Consider the following 18,782-nt stretch of genomic DNA (forward strand, 5'->3'; position numbering starts at 1 on the left):
CATTTCTGAACAAGCCCTGTGATGTGTAAGAGGCTGTTGAAACAGCCCATATGGGTTAGGACGCAGGTCATCACAGAGCACACATAGGACCTCGAGCGGACTGCTTTCCATAATGTCACATTCCAACCCACTGGAGCCTCATCTCTGATGAATCCCAGAATGCTCTGTTGCATAATCAGACATAAACCCAAACATAAATGTGACTCTCCCAGGCAGTTTAGGTGAGGATCTAGAGTACTGTCAAATCTGGGTTATCTTTCAGGAGCTGGGACCACTTAAAAGCAAATAGAGTTTGTTCTGATCTATAAATCTAGATATACATATACTGCTTCTTAACAACTCTATGATGAAGGCACTGTATCACCCCACTCTCTAGGTGAGGAAACAGAGAGGGTCAACAATTGCCCAAGGACACACAGCTTGGCAGTTTTAAAGCTGGGATCTTTAACATCTTTGAAATGCTCTGTCCTGAGAATGTCTTTGGCAACTGCTGGTCTCCTCCTAGAGAAGCCATTCTTCTCTGGCTCACAGAATAAGCACCAGAAAAGTGCTCACTATTGTTGATTATCATTGTAGATGTAGCTGTATTCAGGACTCCTGGAAAAAAGACATCTCCCCTCTTGCACAGGACCCGAAAATGAGAATGGTGGGAAGCCTGCTGTTCCTTTTAGACCTTATTCCAGGGACTGTGAGAAATCCCTAAGAACAGCTGATAGTTCACATTTCTCCAGGTTCACTCCTGTCTCTCTGGCAGCTCAACACTGCACCTGCCACACGCAGATTTTACACATCCATTTAAATCTCCCATGTGTGAAAGGAACTCACTGACATTAAAAGCATTACCAACATTTATGGCAAATGCAAAAGGTGAATTTCTTTGATAGAGAATGTGTTCCTGCGATGAACAAAAGCTCCACAAAAGATGTTAAGATAATACTCGATCTAAGGAGGGCAGGTGGTGTTTGGGGGAGACCACTGTAAGGGTAAGCACATTAAACAATCAAATATGATTTTATTTTGCCTGTAAATTTAGGAAAAAACAAACCTGCTAAAAATCAGTCCTGGGAAGGCAAGTGTGTAGAGGGCTCTGTACTTATGGTTGGGGGCTTCATAAATTGGTATAATCCTTCCTGAGGATGGTTTAGCCGTCTGATTGAATTTGCTCTATTATGCTTAAATATAAATTTTGAATAAATAGTATATTCTCATGGTTCAAAATGCAAGGAGTATAAAAAAGTTATGCACTAAAAATTCTCCTTCCCACCCTTCTCCAGAAACCCAGATACCCATGGTAGTGATTTCTGGTGCATTCAACGATATTTTTTTGAACGTACACAAATATGTACATGTCCTTTTCATCCTTTCTTACGCAAAGTATAGCATATGATAATTTGGAGTGTTAGGTTTTTTGCATCTTAGAGATTTTCCCATGCCATTTCATAAAGAGCTCTCTCTTTCTTTTTATGGCTGAATATTAGTCCATTGCATGGTGTTATGGGTTGTATCATGTCCCCTTGAAAATTCATATGTTGAAGCCCTAACCCTGAGTACCTCAGAATGTGGCCTTATTTGGAAATGGGTTATTGCAGGCATCATTATTTAAGATGAGGTCATTTTGGAGTAGGTTGGGATCCTGATCCAGTATGACTGGTTTCCTTATAAAAGGGGGAAATTTGGACACAGACATGCATACAGGAATGCTGTATGCAGATGAAGGCAGAGATGAGACGATACATATACAAACCAAGGAATGCCAAGGATCGCCAGCAAACCACTAGAAGCTAGGCAAGAAGCATGGAACAAATTCTCCCTCACCGCCCTCAGAAGGAACCAACCCCGCGGACCCCTTGATCTTGGACTTCTAGCCTCCAAAACTTTGAGACAATATATTTCTGTTATTGAAACCAAATAATAATAATAAGTAGGTAGGGTTTGAGTCTAACTGTGATTTTAGAGCAAAGTAGAATCAGGATCTTGAGCAGAGCAGGACCATGAGGCAGGACAATCCAATGTAGGAAGTGAACAGAAGCATTGGAAGTCAGGAACCAGATCTGAACAATAAAGATAGGAACAGTAGCTAAGCTAGCTAGAGCAAAGAAAGCCAGGCCAGGAGAGGAAGCTGAGGGAGGGGGGCTGAGGAAAGGACTCACCTACAGAAGGAAGCAGGCCACTGGTAAAAGCACCAGGATGGTATGAGAAGGGAAGATGCAAACCACAACCTACTTTTCAGTGATAGAAAGGTCCTATAATGATTAGGAAAAATATTTTAGTGGCCATTTGACACACGTCGGGGTGACTTCTAAATACTGTGACACATTCTCTTTCTCTCTTCACAAGTCTTCATGATGCCCCTGGATGAGTACTTTAAGAAAATAGCCCACTGATGGCAGCAGGGTGGGCTTCTCGATGCATAGCCTGGACACCTCTCACCCTGTGAACCCCCATTCCCAGAAGGCTGTGGAGGAGAAAGTACAGTTGTAGGAATTGGGAGGAAGAAGACACCTGGCCATGATTCTACTCATGCAGTTGAGAATGCTGACCACCTGACCCCAGAATCATAGTTTTTAGAACTTAAAGGGATATTAGGTATAATGAATTTGAGAGAGAGAAATGTTAAATGATTTTTTTAAGATTTTATTTATTTGTCAGAGAGAGCACAAGAAGGGGGAGTGGCAGGCAGAGGGAGAGGGAGAAGCAGGCTCCCTGAACCGGGACTCGATCCCAGGACCCTGGGATCATGACCTGAGGTGAATGCAGATACTTAACTGACTGAGCCACCCAGGCATCCCAGGTGATTTTTTTTTTTTCATGGAGATGCAACGAGGTTGGTGATTTCAAGTCAGAGTAGTTTCCACAAGACCAAACGACCTCCACAGTACTGAGATCCTGAGGAGACTTGACCCACAGGGAGGTTGCCAGCCCCACCTCCATCATAGCAGTAAACGGAAGGACTCCTCACCTTTCTACTATTTGAACATTGGTCCTTTTTGGCATTAGAAGTAAGGATTGATTAAGTCCTTTCTACTGTGTAGTTTAAGATTCTCTACCTCAGCGGGCCTCACAGAGGATACTAAGGATTCATCTTCATTCTACCCATCTAATGACCTCCCAACTTGTAACTTCTTGAACTCTGAGGTGGGAGGGCTGGATCCTTAACAGACTCCTGATCCTGAACACCACTGAATCTCCACCAGGAGATTAAGGTGCCATATGTCCCTCATGGTGCCATTTTTGCTGCCATGTACTAATTCTTACCCTGCTTGTAGAAACCCTACAGGATGGCAAGGCAGAATCAGCAAGCAGCATTCTCACCATGGTTGTGGCAGCTGAGCCTGCCTTCTAGTGATGCTCTGGCACATTGTCTCACTGTCTACTAGGACATCCCATCTGGGACACAAAGACCAGGTCTGTGGCCTGAAGCCACAGGACTCCCAGTAGATGGCGGCTCTTTCAAATACAGGCAGATAAGAGAAACTAAGCAAGGTTCTTGTTTTTCACAAGCAATATTGCCTTTGAGGCTAATCCAAGGAAACCAGACCTGTCTTATTTTATGTGAGGCCTGGTAATGACATTCAAACACGTTTTCTTGAAAGAGTTACCTCTTTCAAGATGTGAATACCTTTTCCTGTTATTTGCATATACGTGGCCCAGGTCCCTTTGATTGCATTTGTACATATCAGTGCTGAAGCTATGTTAGAACAAGAAAAGTAATGGAATGCAAAACAAATTTGAATTTTACAAGGAGAGCAAAAGGGAAGGGAATATGCTGGGTGTCAGCCACCAGGGAGGGGAAGGTCTCCAGGCAGAGATGCTTCTGTCCCCTAAAGAAAAAGGACCAAAATGGTCCCTGATGTTGATCTGGAGAAAGTGTGGAGCCCTCAGGGGGCAGGATGGGGGGGTAGGGTGGGAGCCCAGAAAATCAAAGTCTATGTTTTATCCATGAAGTATTCACTGAAGTAATTAGCCATGGATTTGCTTGCCCTTTTTTTTTTTTTTAAGGTAATTCAGATCTGAAAGGATCTTTGATCCCCAGTTCTGTTCTGCATGGATAAATTCCTAAGCTGGTAAAGCCGAAAATGACATTATTTTACATACATCCTTTTACTAATAAGGGAAACTAAGGCCCATGATGTTTAAGTGACCTGGCCAAAGTCACACGGTGAGTGACAGAAATAGGACTAAAAATCGAATCTTCTAACTTCCAAGTCATTGCCTTCTCTTCTATAACAACCTCCCACAAAAAAAATAACCCTGATGTTTTTACCTCATGTTGTATGCCTTAAAACACTGCTCCATTAGGTCACCATGGCCGTCAGAATAGTCTAATTCTTTATCCATTTTTCTAGATTTATGGAGCAGTGCCTTACATCATAGAAACTGGACTAGCTGTGCAAAGATTTCTGTCATATCAACCAGGCCTGGAAGGATTATTATGTATTAGAGCAAGGGAGGAAGCTTGTGAGTCACCTGTGGCCATGTGAGGTTCCAGACAATTGGGACCAACTCTGTTTATGCTTACAGTGCCCTTCCTTCACCTAGAACATAAGAGCAGCTAGTTATTTTTCTACTTGGTGGTAATGATAATAATCATGATTATAAAATAAAGCTGTCAGGTAAAAGGAACAAATAAAATACAGAATTATCCAGTCAAGTGAAACAGAAAAACATAAACTTGATTTTGATGCTATTCTTGGCATCCTTATTCCTAGTTGTTTTTTTTTTTCTTTCTTTCTTTTATCAACCTCACTGCATTTCTGTGTTACGCACAGAGGGGAAGAAGAAGAAAGTATCTTATTTTTCTCAGTTTCTTAAATATCTAGGAGATATCTATAAGTTTTGGGTTGATTGGAGTATGTTGTTTACCATCTTTGTTGGTGGCTATGTAGGAAGGACTTTGTTCTGTTAATAAATAGTTCTGTATTTATTTTCCATATAGCTGTTTATCTTCACTGTTGTCAAGGAACCAGTAATCCTGGTAAATATTTTCTTATACCTGTTCCAATCACATTGGTGGATAAATCTAATTACCAAGATGGTCCCACTCCTGACAGTCTTTAGTGAATGGTATGATTGGGCCCAGCTGTGTTAGAGAATCCATAGGAGCGCCCTGGTGATGGGGGAGGAACCCTGCCTAAAACAGACCTGTACAAATGTAGGATGGCCCCTAGGTCTCATTTATACTTGGTACAGTTAAGAAACACAAGACAGAAAGAACCAATTACAAAAGCAACTACCTTGTTTGGGCCATTTTATTAAGAATGTTGATGTTTTACTCATTATCTCTTATAGTTTATATTTTAGAAATCCAAAAATACTAGTCTGACAGCCATTGAAAGTAGGACAATTTTTTTTAAATTCGGAAGTCAGTATTTCTGTGTGTGATTTTCATGTCACCTAAAAAGAAGAGACATGCACATACTAACAAAATTTAACTACATGCAAGTGGCCATAGCATTTTTAAAACTTTATGGTGCTTTGTCCTTTATTTTGTTAATCTAGAACTCCTACAGAAAAAAATCTAGCACTACATGGTTGCATAATTTTCATATATATATATCTCAGAGTTTGATTTTTTATGTATTCTCCAGGAATCAAGAGCATCTGTTCCTCCACTGGCAGGGCAGACTTTCATATCCTCCATCAGCCTCTGCCAAAATGCTATCCTTTTCTTCTTCAAAAGAGGTATATGTGTATTGTCTCTCAATAACATATGGAATGAGGTTTGACGCAAGGAACTCCACAGGAAAAAGAAAGGAAAAGGACTGCCATTATACCATTTTTCAGAATAATTATAGAAAACATGTTTTCCTACCTTTGTGAATCACTTGATATCTTGGGGCTTCCAGGGAGGAAGGCCTCATAGAACCTTGAAGATGTTGAAAAGGACTTGATTATTTCCCTTTTTACTCTCATTTCTCCGTCTGTTAATTCTGCTAATTTGGGAACTCCCAAATGACTTTATCCTCCACTGAACTCCGTAACCTCATCAGCCCTCAGCCACCAGAATGCCAAAAATGGGATTTGTCTGATTCCTTAACCATTACCTCTGCTGTTAGCCATAATCCCTGACACCTTAATGTCCACCTGCTTTCCATTTCCTGAAAAGACACTTTTTTTTTCCCTTAAATAAAGGCAGCTTGCATTTTCCTTTAAAAGGGCAAGGAAATGGCTTTTTCTGGAAGGGAGAAAGGGGATGTTTTTTAAAAGACACCTCATCTTCATTCAGATATAGCCAAAAGTAAAGTTAAATGCATGGCCAAAATTTAAAGCAATCTTTGAATTTACCTTGCATGCTCACATTTAAGAAGAGCATATTTCATTTGCTAAAAAAATTGTTTTAAATAGAGGACTGGAGGGGAAGATGGCAGCAGAGTAGGAGGACTTAGACTTGCCTCGTCCCATAATTAAAATTAGATAACTATGAGATCATCTTGAATACCCCAGAAATCGATCTAAAGACTGGCAGAACAAACTCCACAACTAAAGGTAGAGAAGAGGCCATATCAAAGATGGTAAGAAGTGTGGAGACACAGTTTGGGAGAGAAATGGATTGCGACCAACATGGTGGGGAGGGAGCCATGGTCAAGGAGAAGGGCAAGAGACAGACTAACACACAGGAGCTCACGGGGAAAATGAATCTCTTGAGCAATTGGCTTGGAAAGCAAGAGGGCCCGAATTTCATGAGTTCTTGCAACCAGCGGGGCTTACAGCCTGGAGTTTTAAAGGTCAGCGTGCTTGGCTCTGGGGGAGCTTGGAGGACTTGGGGCCACTCTTGGAGAAAAGACAGGGCCAACAGCCTATGGACATATAGCGTGGAAGCAGCGATCTAAGGAGGGCCTGGGGCACGCCTTGGGGAGGTTAGTTGTTCATCTCGGAGCACGTCCCAGAAAGGCAGTGTTCAAGGAGAGACACTTCTGGGGACAAAGGAACTGGCAGGCACCATTTCCCTCCCCTGCCCCGCAGCATAAATAATGGCCACGTGCAGGTAGCAGTGCAGCACGGGGACTGGCTCCCTGACTTGCTTACACCAAGCCCCACCTCCCTGTGCCCTGGCAGAACTGCCCTTCTGAGTCATGCTTGCCTCAATCCCAGTGTATCAGGCCTCCTCCCCCAGAAGCCTGCTCCAAACTCCTGCCAGCACCAGGTCTCCCAAACTGGGAGTTCTGCGAGGCCTTGGTTCTGGGGGCAGCAGTGACAGGTCCCGTTTCACAAGCAGACCAGAGCACACCTACTTAAATTTTGCCACATTCAGGCCAGGAACCAAATACTGCCCACAACAGGCAAAGAGAGCCTCTGCAGACACCTGGACTGAAGGATAAAGAGGTCAGGACACAACAGCAGAGCACACACAGCACACCTGGGAGATACTCCCAGAAGCACCAAGCCCTGGGGAGTAGGACACCACACTACAGGGCACTACAGGACCTCTTCTTCATAAAGCTATTACCCTCAAGAACAGGAGACAGAGCTGACTTTCCTAACACACAGAAAAAGGCACAGAGACTTAGGTAAAATGGGGCAACAGAGGAATCTGTCCCAAATGCTAGAACAGGACAAGGCCATGGCTGGAGATCTAAGTGAAATGGATGTAAGTAACATGCCTGATGGAGGATTTAAAGCAGTGATCATAAGGACACTCACTGGACTTGAGCAAAGAGTGGAGGACATCAGTGAGACCATTAATACAGGGATAAGAAATAGCAGAGATAAAGGGCTCAATAAACAAAATGAGAAACATGCTTTATGGAATGAACAGCAGGCTTGAAGAAGCAGAGGAACAAATTAATGACCCAGAAGACAAAGTAATAGAAAGTAATCAAGCGGAACAAAAGAGAGAAAAAAGAATTATGCAAAGCAAAAATAGACTTAGGGAACTCAGTGATTCCATCAAATGTAATAACATTCATATTAAAGACGTACCAGAAAAAGGAGAGAAAAGGGGGCAGAGAATTTATGACAAAATAATAGCTAAAAACTTCCCTAATCTGAGGCAGGAAACAGAGATCTCCTAACAAAATCAACCCAAGGAGGTCCACACCAAGACACACAGTAATTTAAATGGCAAAATATAGTGGTGGAGAAAAAATATTAAAAGCCGCAAGAGAAAAGAAGACAATTACATACAAAGGAAACCCTATAAGGCTATCGGGGTATTTTTCAGCAGAAACTTTCCAAGCCAGAAAGGAGTGGCATAATATATTCAAAGTGCTGAATGCAAAAATCCTGCAGCCAAGAATATTCTATCCAGCAAGTCTATCATTCAGAATAGGAAGAGAGAGAGTTTCCCAGACAAACAAAAACTAAAAGAGATCATGACCACAAAATCAGCTCTGCAAGAAATATTAAAGGGGACTTTTTGAGCAGAAAGGAAAGACCCAAAATAACAGTATGAAGGTAGGAAACACAGAAGCACTAAAAATATTTCTGTAAGCAAATCAGTCAAGGAACTCACAAAATAAAAGGATGAAAAATATGACACCATATACCTAAAACATGGGGAAGAGAAAAGAATGGGTTCAAACTTAAACATCCATCAAATTTACTATAGACTGCTTTATGCAGAGGATGTCATATACAAGCCTAATGGTAACCACAAATCAAAACTAATAAATATGCAAATAATAAAGGGAAAGGAATCCAAATATATCACTAAAGAAAACCGGAAAACCATGAAAGAAAGACAAGAAAGGATCAGAGAAAATCTTCAGAAACAACCACAAAACAAGTAATAAAATGGCAATAAGTACATATCTATCAATAATTACTTTGAATGTAAATGGACTAAGCACTCCAATCAAAAGACATAGGGTTACAGAATATCTAAAAAAACAAGACCTTATCTGTATGCTGCCTACAAGAGACTCATTTTAGACCCAAAGACACCTGAAGATTGAAAGTGAAGGGATGGAGAAACATTTATCATGCAAATGGATGTCAATAAAAAACTGGAGTAGCAATACTTATATTAGACAAAATAGACTTTAAAGACTGTAACAAGAGACAAGGACACTATATAATAATAATGGACAATCCAACAAGAAGATATAACAATTGTAATATTTATGCACCCAACACAGGAGCACCCAATACATGAAACAGTTAATAACAAACGAACTAATTAATAATATAATAATTGTAGGGGACTTTAACACCCCACTTACATCAATAGACAGATCATCTAAACAGAAAATCAACACAGAAACAATGGCTTTGAATAACACACTGGAACAGATGAATTTCACAGGTATATCCAGGACATTCCATCCTAAAACAGCAGAATACACATTCTTTTCAAGTGTGCATGGAACATACTCCAGAATAGATCACATATTAGGCCACAAAACAAGCCTCAACAAATCCAAAAAGATCAAAGTCATACCACGCATCTTTTCTGGTAAGAGCCTTACGAAACTGGAAGTCAACCATAAGAAAAAATCTGGAAAGATCACAAATACATGGAGGTTATTTAACATGCTACTGAACAATGAATGGATCAACCAGGAAAAAAAAGACAAAATAAAAAGTATATTGGAAAACAAATGAAAATGAAAACACAACAGTTCAAAAAGCAGTTATAAGAGGGAAGGAGAAGCAAGAAAAATCTCAAACAACCTAACCTTACACCTAAAGGAGCTAGAAAAAGGAAAACAGGGGCACCTGGGTGGCTCAGTTGTTTAAGCATCTGACTCTTGATTTTGGCTCAGGTCATGATCTCATGGGTCGTAAGATCAAGCCCCACACTGGGCTCCGCGCTAAGCAGGGAGTCTGCTTGAAAATTCTCTCCCTCTGCCCCTTCCTTCACTCGTGCTCTCTCACTCTCTCTCTAAAATAAATCATTTAAAAAAAAGATGAAAGAAAAACAAAACCTAAAGCCAGCAGAAGGAAGGAAATAATAAAGAGCAGAAATAAATAATATAAAAACTAGAAAAACAGTAGAAGAGAGCAGTGAAACCAGGAGCTTGTTCTTTGAAAAAATCAATAAAATTGATAAACCTTAGCCAGACTTAGGAAAAAAAGAGAAAGGATCCAAATAAATAAAATCACAAAGGAGAGAGGGGAAATAACAACAAACACCACAGAAATACAATTATAAGAGAATATTATGAAAAACTATATGCCAACAAATTGGACATCATTTAACGTCAATGAAGCAGAAAGAAATAGAAAATTTGAACAGACCAATTATCAGCAAAGAAATTGAATCAGTAATCAAAAAACTCCCCCAAAAATAAAAGTTCAGGACCAGATGGCTTCACATCTGAATTCTACCAAACATTTAAAGAAAAGTTAATACCTATTCTTCTTAAACTATTCCAAAAAAAAATAGAAAAGGAAGGAGAACTCTCAAATTCATTTTATGAAGTCAGCATTACCCTGATACCAAAACCAGATAAAGACACCACACCAAAAAAAAAAAAAAAAGAACTACAGGCAAATATCTCTGATGAACATAGATGCAAAAATCCTCAACAAAATACTAGCAAACTGAATCCAACAATACATTTAAAAAATCATTCCCCATGATCAAGTGGGATTTATTCTCAGGATGCAAGTGTGATTCAGTATTCACAAATCAATCAACGTGATACATCACATCAATAGGAGAAAGAATAAGAATCATATGATCATTTCAGTAAGCAGAAGAGGCATTTGACAAAGTACGAAATCAATTCATGATAAAAACCCTAACAAAGTGGGTCTAGAGGGAACATACCTCAATATAATAAAGGCCATATATGAAAAACACACAACATCCTCCTCAATGGGGAAAACCTGAGAGCCTTTCCCTTAAGGTCAGGAACAAGACAAGGATGTCCACTCTCACCACTTTTATTCAACGTTGTACTGGAAGTCCTAGCCACAGCAATCAGACAACAAAAAGAAATAAAAGGCATCCAATTCAGTAAGAAAGAAGTAAAACTTTCACTATTTGCAGATGACATGGTACTATATATAGAAAAGCCAAAAGACTCCACCAAAAAACTGCTAGAACTGATAAATGAATTCAGTAAAGTCACAGGATACAAAGTCAATCTATAGAAATCTGTTGCATTTCTGTACAGCAATAATGAAGCAACAGAAAGAAATTAAGGAAACAATCCCATATACAATTGCACCAAAAATAATAAGATAACTAGGAATAAACCTAACCAAAGTGGTGAAAGACCTGTACTCTCAAAACTATGAAAGACTGATGAAGGAAACTGAAGACGACACAAAGAAATGGAAAGACGTTCCATGCTGATGGATTGGAAGAACAAATATTGTTAAAATGTTTATACTACCCAAAGCAATCTACACATTCAGTGCAATCCCTATCAAAATACCAACAGCATTTTCTACAGAGCTAAAACAAATAATCCTTAAATTTGTATGAAACCATGAAAGACCCTGAATAGCCAAAGCAAAGCTGGAGGCATCACAATTCCAGGCTTCTAGTTATATTACAAAGCTGTAGTCATCAAGACAGTATGGTACTGGCACAAACAGAGACACACAGATCGATGGAGTAGAACAGAAAACCCAGAAAGACACTCCCACAATTATATGATCAATTAATTTTTGACAAGGCAAAAAAGAATATCCAATGAGAAAAAGACCATCTCTTCAAAACCAGACAGCAACATGCAAAAGAATGAAACTGGACCACTTTCTTACACCATCCACAAAGATAAAGATGAATTAAAGACCTAATGTGAGACCTGAAAACATAAAAATCCTAGAAGAGAGCCCAGGCAGTAACTTCTCTGACATCAGCCTTGGCAACTTTTCTCTAGATAGGTCCCCTGAGGCAAGGGAAGCAAAAAGCAAAAACAAACTATTGGAACTACATGAAAATAAAAAGCTTTTGCACAGCAGAGGAAACAGTCAATGAAACTAAAAGGCAACCTATGGAACGGGAGAAGATTCTTGCAAATGACATATCTGATAAAGGGTTAGTATTGAAAATATATAAAGAACTTATAAAACTCAACAGCCAAAAAACAATTCAGTTAAAAATGGGCAGGAAACATGAACAGACATTCTCCAAAGAAGACATCCAGATGGCCACCAGACACATGAAAAGATGCTCATCATCACTGATCATCAGGGAAATGCAAATCAAAACTACAATGAGATACTGTCTCACATCTGTTGGAATGGCTAAAATCAACAACACAAGAAACAACAGATGTTGGTGAGAATGTGGGAAAAAAGGAACCCTCTTGCAGAGTTGGTGGGAATGCAAACTTGGTGCAGCCACTGTGGAAAACAGTATGGAGGTTTCCAAAAAGTTAAAAATAGAGCTACCCTATGCTCCAGGAATCACACTGCTAGGTATTTCTCCAAATAATACAAAAACACTAATTCAAAGGGATACATGCACCCTGTGTTTATAGCAGCATTATATACAGTAGCCAAGATATGGAAGCAGCCCAAGTGTCCGTGGATAGATGAATGGATAAAGAAGATGTGGTGTATAGATGCAATGGAAATTTATTTAGCCATAAAAAAGGAAATCTTGCCATTTGCAGTGACATTGATGGAGCTAGAGAGTATTATGCTCAGTGAAATAAATCAGTCAGATAATGACAGATACCATATGATTTCACTCATATGTGGAACTTAAGAAACAAAATGAGCAAAGGGAAAAAAACGAGAGAACAAACAGATGGTTACCGGAGGGGAGGTTAAGGGGATGGGTGAAGTAGGTGATAGAAATTAAAGAGTGCACTTGCTATGATGAGCACCAGTGATTAAAATAAAAACTTCTTTAAAAAGTGACATTACTCTTGGGTTGTGTCAAAAAAAAATAGCTACTATATAATGAAGTAACAGAATACTAAGAGATAGTCACGTGAAAAAATGAATATTGAAAGTGTAAGTTAGTATAAGCCACACTACCGATTTTCTAATAAAATTGAGGACATGCCTCGCTTCACTTTTTTATCCATATCCTTCTTCAGAACCATATAAGTTGTCTTAAAAATTATTTTAGGCAGTTTTAACAAACTCTTCCATCTCTCTCCTAAAGCAGTAACGCTATACTATATTTATTAAGGTTGCTCTCCCACTGCAATGGTAATTTTACAAATAGATTGTAAATTCCATGAGAACAGGGGTTATGCCTTATGTTTCATTATTTTTCCCTTGTAGTATTTATCACACAGAATTATGCATAGAAAACAATGTAATCAGTATGGTACATAAAACCTCATTACAGATCAGCAAGTGATTCTGATAATAGGAAACACTAACTCTGAACCCCAGTTAAAGGAAATGTTATTCCCACCAAAAACAATTCCATTCTCTTCATTAGTAGGCTTATACTAAAAAAAACCTGTACTCAATTATGTTTTGAATTTCAATAAAAATTTATGAAAAACTTTTAAAAGAAACGTTTTAGATAAAATCAAACTTTGAAAAAATAATTTCTGGTTCACCTCCTTAAGAAATGTTGATCTTCCTTTGAGTATACTCTGTGACCGTTGTTTGAAAATAAAATATTTGCCACTTAATTGCTCTGCTTTGCCTTGGAAAATAAAAAATAGTTGAAGTGATTCTGTTGGGGACAGATATTATATAATTAAACACAATTGCAGGGCACCTGGGTGGCTCAGTCGGTTAAGCGTCTGCCTTCGGCTCAGGTCATAATCCCAGGGGCCTGGGACTGAGTCCCGCATCGGGCTCCCTGCTCAAAGGGGAGCCTGCTTTTCCCTCTCCCTCTGCCAGACGCTCCCCCTGCCTGTGCTCTCTCTCTCTCTCTCTTTCTCTCTCTGTCCAATAAATAAATAAAATCATAAAAAATAAATAAACACAGTTGCAAAAATACCTGAGCTCTTGACTGAAAAACAATCAATATGTGTTTATCTGGGTCCAGATTTCTTATTCTAAACGTAATGTTTTGCAGGTTTGTTGCACGTAATTCCTGGTAACTTACTCTCGGTAGCCCTTTCTCTATTCCTTTTAATTCCTGCTCCAGGCTTCTTCAATGAAAAGCAACTCTTGGTTGAGACTGACTGGTTTTGCCAAGGCCAAGATCACAGCTTTGCTTATCTTACCACATGTATTGCTTATAGTTTGTCCATTAATTTTCCCGTTAATTGGCTAAATCTCATAGATGGTTTTCCATGCTTTAAAAAAAATCTTTTGGTTTAAAATTTTATTCACTCATCAACCATTTATGGCTTTGCCACTAGATTGTAAGCTAAAAGAACAGGAATTTATGTGTGTTTTTTCACTACCATTTTTCTTAAAAGATTTAAAAAAATTTTTTAAGTATTCTCTTATCCCCAACATGGGGCTCAAATTCACAACCCTGACATCAAGAGTTGCATGCTCTACCGACTGAGCCAGCCAGACTCTGGCCTCCTTTCACCACCATTCTTTCCATAACGCAGAGCTATGCCTGGGACAAAATACGTGATCCAAAATACGTGTGGAATGATTGACTGTCAGTTATCAAAGGCAGCTTTATTCTAGGTGCTGGGACACAATGAGAAGCAAAAATAAACACAATCTGGCCCTCAGGGAGTTTACAGGAAGGAAATTTAACAGAGATCGATCATCAAAACAAATGTCAAATTGTAAATTTTTGACAGTGCTATGAAGCAGAGGGACCAGGTGCCATAAGGTATAGACTAGAAGGATCTTCCCTCTTGGGAGACATGAGGGGAGAGCTCCCTGAAGAAGTGGCCTGAGTTTAGATCAAAGGATGATCATGCAGGAATTAGAGGAAGAGGAGAGGACAGAGAGTTCCATCCTTCTTTATTTCATCTCCGTGTTTTTCCCTCTCAGTGTCCACCCACCACCATGGTATTTATCATTATAGACTCTCCCTGTTTTTCCTGCAACCTTAGTTTGCTAGCTTCTCATGGACTTCTGCATAAATCTCAAGTGTATGTAGGTCTCCTTTTGGGTCAGAACCAAACTTACATTTTTGTTAAAATTGCCAGTAATCACTTTAGAAACTAATGACAAAATATCAAAAAGAAAATGAATTAACAAGGAGAATACCTCTCTTGTACTTATTTACTTTAACTGTTGTATGCTCGAGAAAGTGCCATATGATAAATACTTAATAGATTTGGGTTGGTTAGTCGCTTGGCTGGCTGGCTGAATGGCTGGTTAACTGGTTAGCTGGCTGGCCAGGTGTTGGTTGGCTGCTCAGTGATTGGTAGTTTGGCTGGCTAGCTTGGTAGATACTGGTTGGTTGGCTGGTTGGCCAAATGTCAGTTGAGTGCTGGCTGGCTGACTGGGAGGATGTTAGTTGGTTGGATGACTGGCCAGTTTGTTGATGAGGTGGTTTAGTGAATAATTAGAGTGGTGGTTTAGCTCTGGCTTTCAAGTCAGACTTAATTTTATTCAAATTCTGACTGACCATTCACTGATTATGATCAACGATTTACTTAAGCTCTGTAAGTCTCAGTTCATTCTATAAATTAGTATTTTTTTTTCTCACAGGGTTGTAAGAATAAAAGTGATACTGCATATAAAGTTTTAGCATGGTACGCAGGATATGTTCACCGTTCACTAGGATATGTTCACAATTTTAAAGAAAAGAAAGAAGCTTGAGTGTTGTTCCTAAAGGGAACAAAATTAGTGAAAGGAAGTGATTATTCCGTGTAAATGTTTGTCTCATTTATCATAGCCTTCAAGTATGTTTCACTGCTGCAAATACGTGTCTATTACAGGGTCATAGTACACAAACCTAAGAAGGAGCTGCTACATGTAGGAAGCTCAGAAGCACACAAGCAAATGTTGACAGATTAAAACTTAATTCACCACCCTCCCCCGCTCCCCTTCTTCCTGACTGCCCTATCATCACATGATTGCAGGGCTCATTAGGATAGCAACTTTCTCTATCAAAAAAAAAACTTTTAAAGGAGTGCTAATATATTATTTGACATGAGTGACTGGTTACACAGGTGTTTGCTTTATAATTATTTGCTAAGCTGAACATGTATGTTTTATGTATTTTCCTATAGGCACACCCACACTTAAACATACACAGAGGAGGTGAAATTGGCATGGAAGAATGTGATGGGATAGGATAGTACAGATGAAATAGATAAACCTATGCTAGGTCTATAAAAGCAAAGGAAATTCCTTAAAATTCCATATGGAAAGAAATCTACAAGCAGTAAGCAGTAAACCCTGATTGTGAAAAAGAGAACATGAAATTTATTCCAGCTGCTCCAGACTGGCTATCTCCTTGTCACAAATTAAATGGCTAGAGTGGCAAATTACTAAACTTCTGTGTGTGTGCGCTAGTCTGCATAAATGTAATCTGTGCTGGAGTCACTGCAGGGCAGGATTTTTCCAGGCCATTTGCCACTTGCTTAACATTGGGCATGAAGAGCTCCCCTCGATGACAGCGCTTTAACAGACCTCAATTACTAGATCCACTTTGCACAGATATCACCGCCCCATTTCTTCCAGCCATTGTCCTTAACATTTGTGCCACTTGTGCATTTCAGAGATAGCTGCCCCCGGTTTATTAAATGCCATCAGAAACAAAGTCAAGAATTACACATCTTTATTACTAACAAGCAGCTTTTGGTTTTTTTTAGCGCCGACTGGGAGATGCAGCAAAGAAAGCTATCAGCAAGCTCCAGGTCAGAACCATCAAGAAGGGTGACAAGGTAACAGGAGCCTCTTTTCTTTTTGGTGAGGGACTATTCAAAAAAGTTGATGACTTTTCCAGCAGCCAGGGTAGAAGAGAGGGGAGGAAGGGAGAAGGGGAATACGTGAAGATAGTTCGCCTGGGTCTGGTGTTATACCCATCTGTATTAAATATAATTTAAAACAATTTATAAAATGCATACAGTAGGACAACAAAGTAGTTGGAAAGAAAATGTAAGAGATTGAAAGGTAAGTATAGGAAAAATAGATGAAGCTAGGATAAAATTTGTACATAAGTACATTACCTGAAATGTGTAACAAAAATGGATCCCAAACTTAGGTTGGGGCTTTCTAGCAGCCAATGCAATGGAGGAAGAAATATTCAAACAGTATCTGATTACTTCATCCCAGTCCACAAGGTGAAAACAAAATGGTTGCTCCTAGTATTAACAATTTGAGAAAATTTTTCCATAAATCCTTGCAAGGAGGAAAGTGTTATATGTTGTGTGATGTCCTCCACTGATAATTGCAGTAAATACAGGAAGTATATTCAGTCCCTCTGAAATCTGGCATCTACAACCCCAAAGTCATTACAGCACCTTCCTTTGCTGGAGAATGAGGACTTAAAGCCAAGAGCAAAGCCTATCTTTTTTTTTTAATTCAGGTATAATTAATATAGAGTGTTATATTAGTTTCAAGTGTACAACATAATGACTCAACAATTCTACACATTCCTCCGTACTCATCAAGATAAGTGTATTCCTAATCCCCTTTATCTGTTTCACCCATCCCCCCGACCCGCTTCCCCTCTGGCAAGCACCAGTTTGTTCTCTGTGTTTAAGAGGCTGGTTTTTTTTTGTTTGTTTCCTTTTTTTTTTCTTTTTTCATTTCTTTCTTAAATTCCACATATGAGTGAAATCATATGGTATTTGTCTTTCTCTGACTGGCTTATTTCACTTAGCATTATACTCTGTAGATCCATCCATGCTATTGCAAATGTCAAGATTTCATTGTTTTATGGCTGAGTAATATTCCATTTTTTATATATATATAATAATATATATGTGAATATATATAAAATAATTTCTTTATATGTATATATGCCACATCTTCCTTATCCATTCATCTATCAGTGGACACTTGGGCTGCTTCCCTATCTTGGCTACTGTAAATAATGCTGCTATAACAACATCAGAAGCAGAAGCATATCTTGAGAAGGAACAACTAAGCAATGCAGTCCAAGGCCTGCAGACCTCTAAAGGTCTTTCTTCTCCCCAGAAGAAATATTAGAGCAGTGGATTGCGGTACATGTACTTGGAGCTCCTTGGGGCATTGTAAGGGATTCACAAGTCTACACGTATACCAGGTGTTGTCTCTAGTCCGAATACTTGATTTGTTTCACTATGAGCTGCTGTTTTTCAACTATATAAAAATACTATTGAGTTAACTTAATAAGATGAAATTCATTTAAAAGCATTACTAATTTGGGGCGCCTGGGTGGCTCAGTCGTTAAGCGTCTGCCTTCGGCTCGGGTCATGATCCTGGGGTCCTGGGTTCGAGCCCCGCATCGGGCTCCCAGCTCAGCGGGAAGCCTGCTTCTCCCTCTCCCACTCCCCCTGCTTGTGTTCCCTCTCTCTCTGTCTCTCTCTCTCTCTCTGTCAAATAAATTTTTTTTAAATCTAAAAAAAAAAAAGCATTACAAATTTAAAGTATATTTTTCATTACTTTTTTCCCCTCAACAGAATATAAAAGAACAGGGACTACCACATAAGGAATATATGTTGGGGTATTGAAAGAGATTGAATAAAAAGTTAAAACCATTGTTCTAGAGTTGTATACATAAGATTCCCAAGGAATTGATAGATTAAGTATCATTCCGACAGTTCTCCATAAATAGTTTTTCTCATCCTTGAGATTTTGATGTCACCTCTTGTTATAATAAATAGCATTCCTAGTAATGGTATATTTAAAAATTGCTTTCTCACAATCATAATAAATATCATTATTAGTAACAATACATTAAAAAATTGTTCCCTCATGAAAACACTTGCAGTGGAACCCAGAAACAAAAAGTGGAGGTTGGATATGAGGAATTCTTAACTGCAGGAAACAAACAGGGTTGCTGGAGTGGAGGGTGGGGTGGGAGGGAGGGGTGACTGGGTGATAGACACTGGGGA

The 18,782-nt window shown here is 39.2% G+C and overlaps 1 protein-coding gene across 1 annotated transcript in view; it reads left to right on the forward strand.

Moving 5' to 3' along the window:
- Positions 1–18,782, forward strand: part of RNF150 (ring finger protein 150) — a 236,200-nt gene that overhangs the window by 133,507 nt on the left and 83,911 nt on the right. The window contains exon 3 of the mRNA XM_081813116.1: positions 16,554–16,739. Coding sequence (XP_081669242.1) covers positions 16,554–16,739 — 186 coding nt within the window. The remainder of the gene's footprint in view (positions 1–16,553; positions 16,740–18,782) is intronic.

The sequence above is a fragment of the Leptonychotes weddellii genome, chromosome 2 (genome assembly GCF_054177405.1).
Source record: "Leptonychotes weddellii isolate Sample4059 chromosome 2, ASM5417740v2, whole genome shotgun sequence".
NCBI classification, from domain to species: domain Eukaryota; kingdom Metazoa; phylum Chordata; class Mammalia; order Carnivora; family Phocidae; genus Leptonychotes; species Leptonychotes weddellii.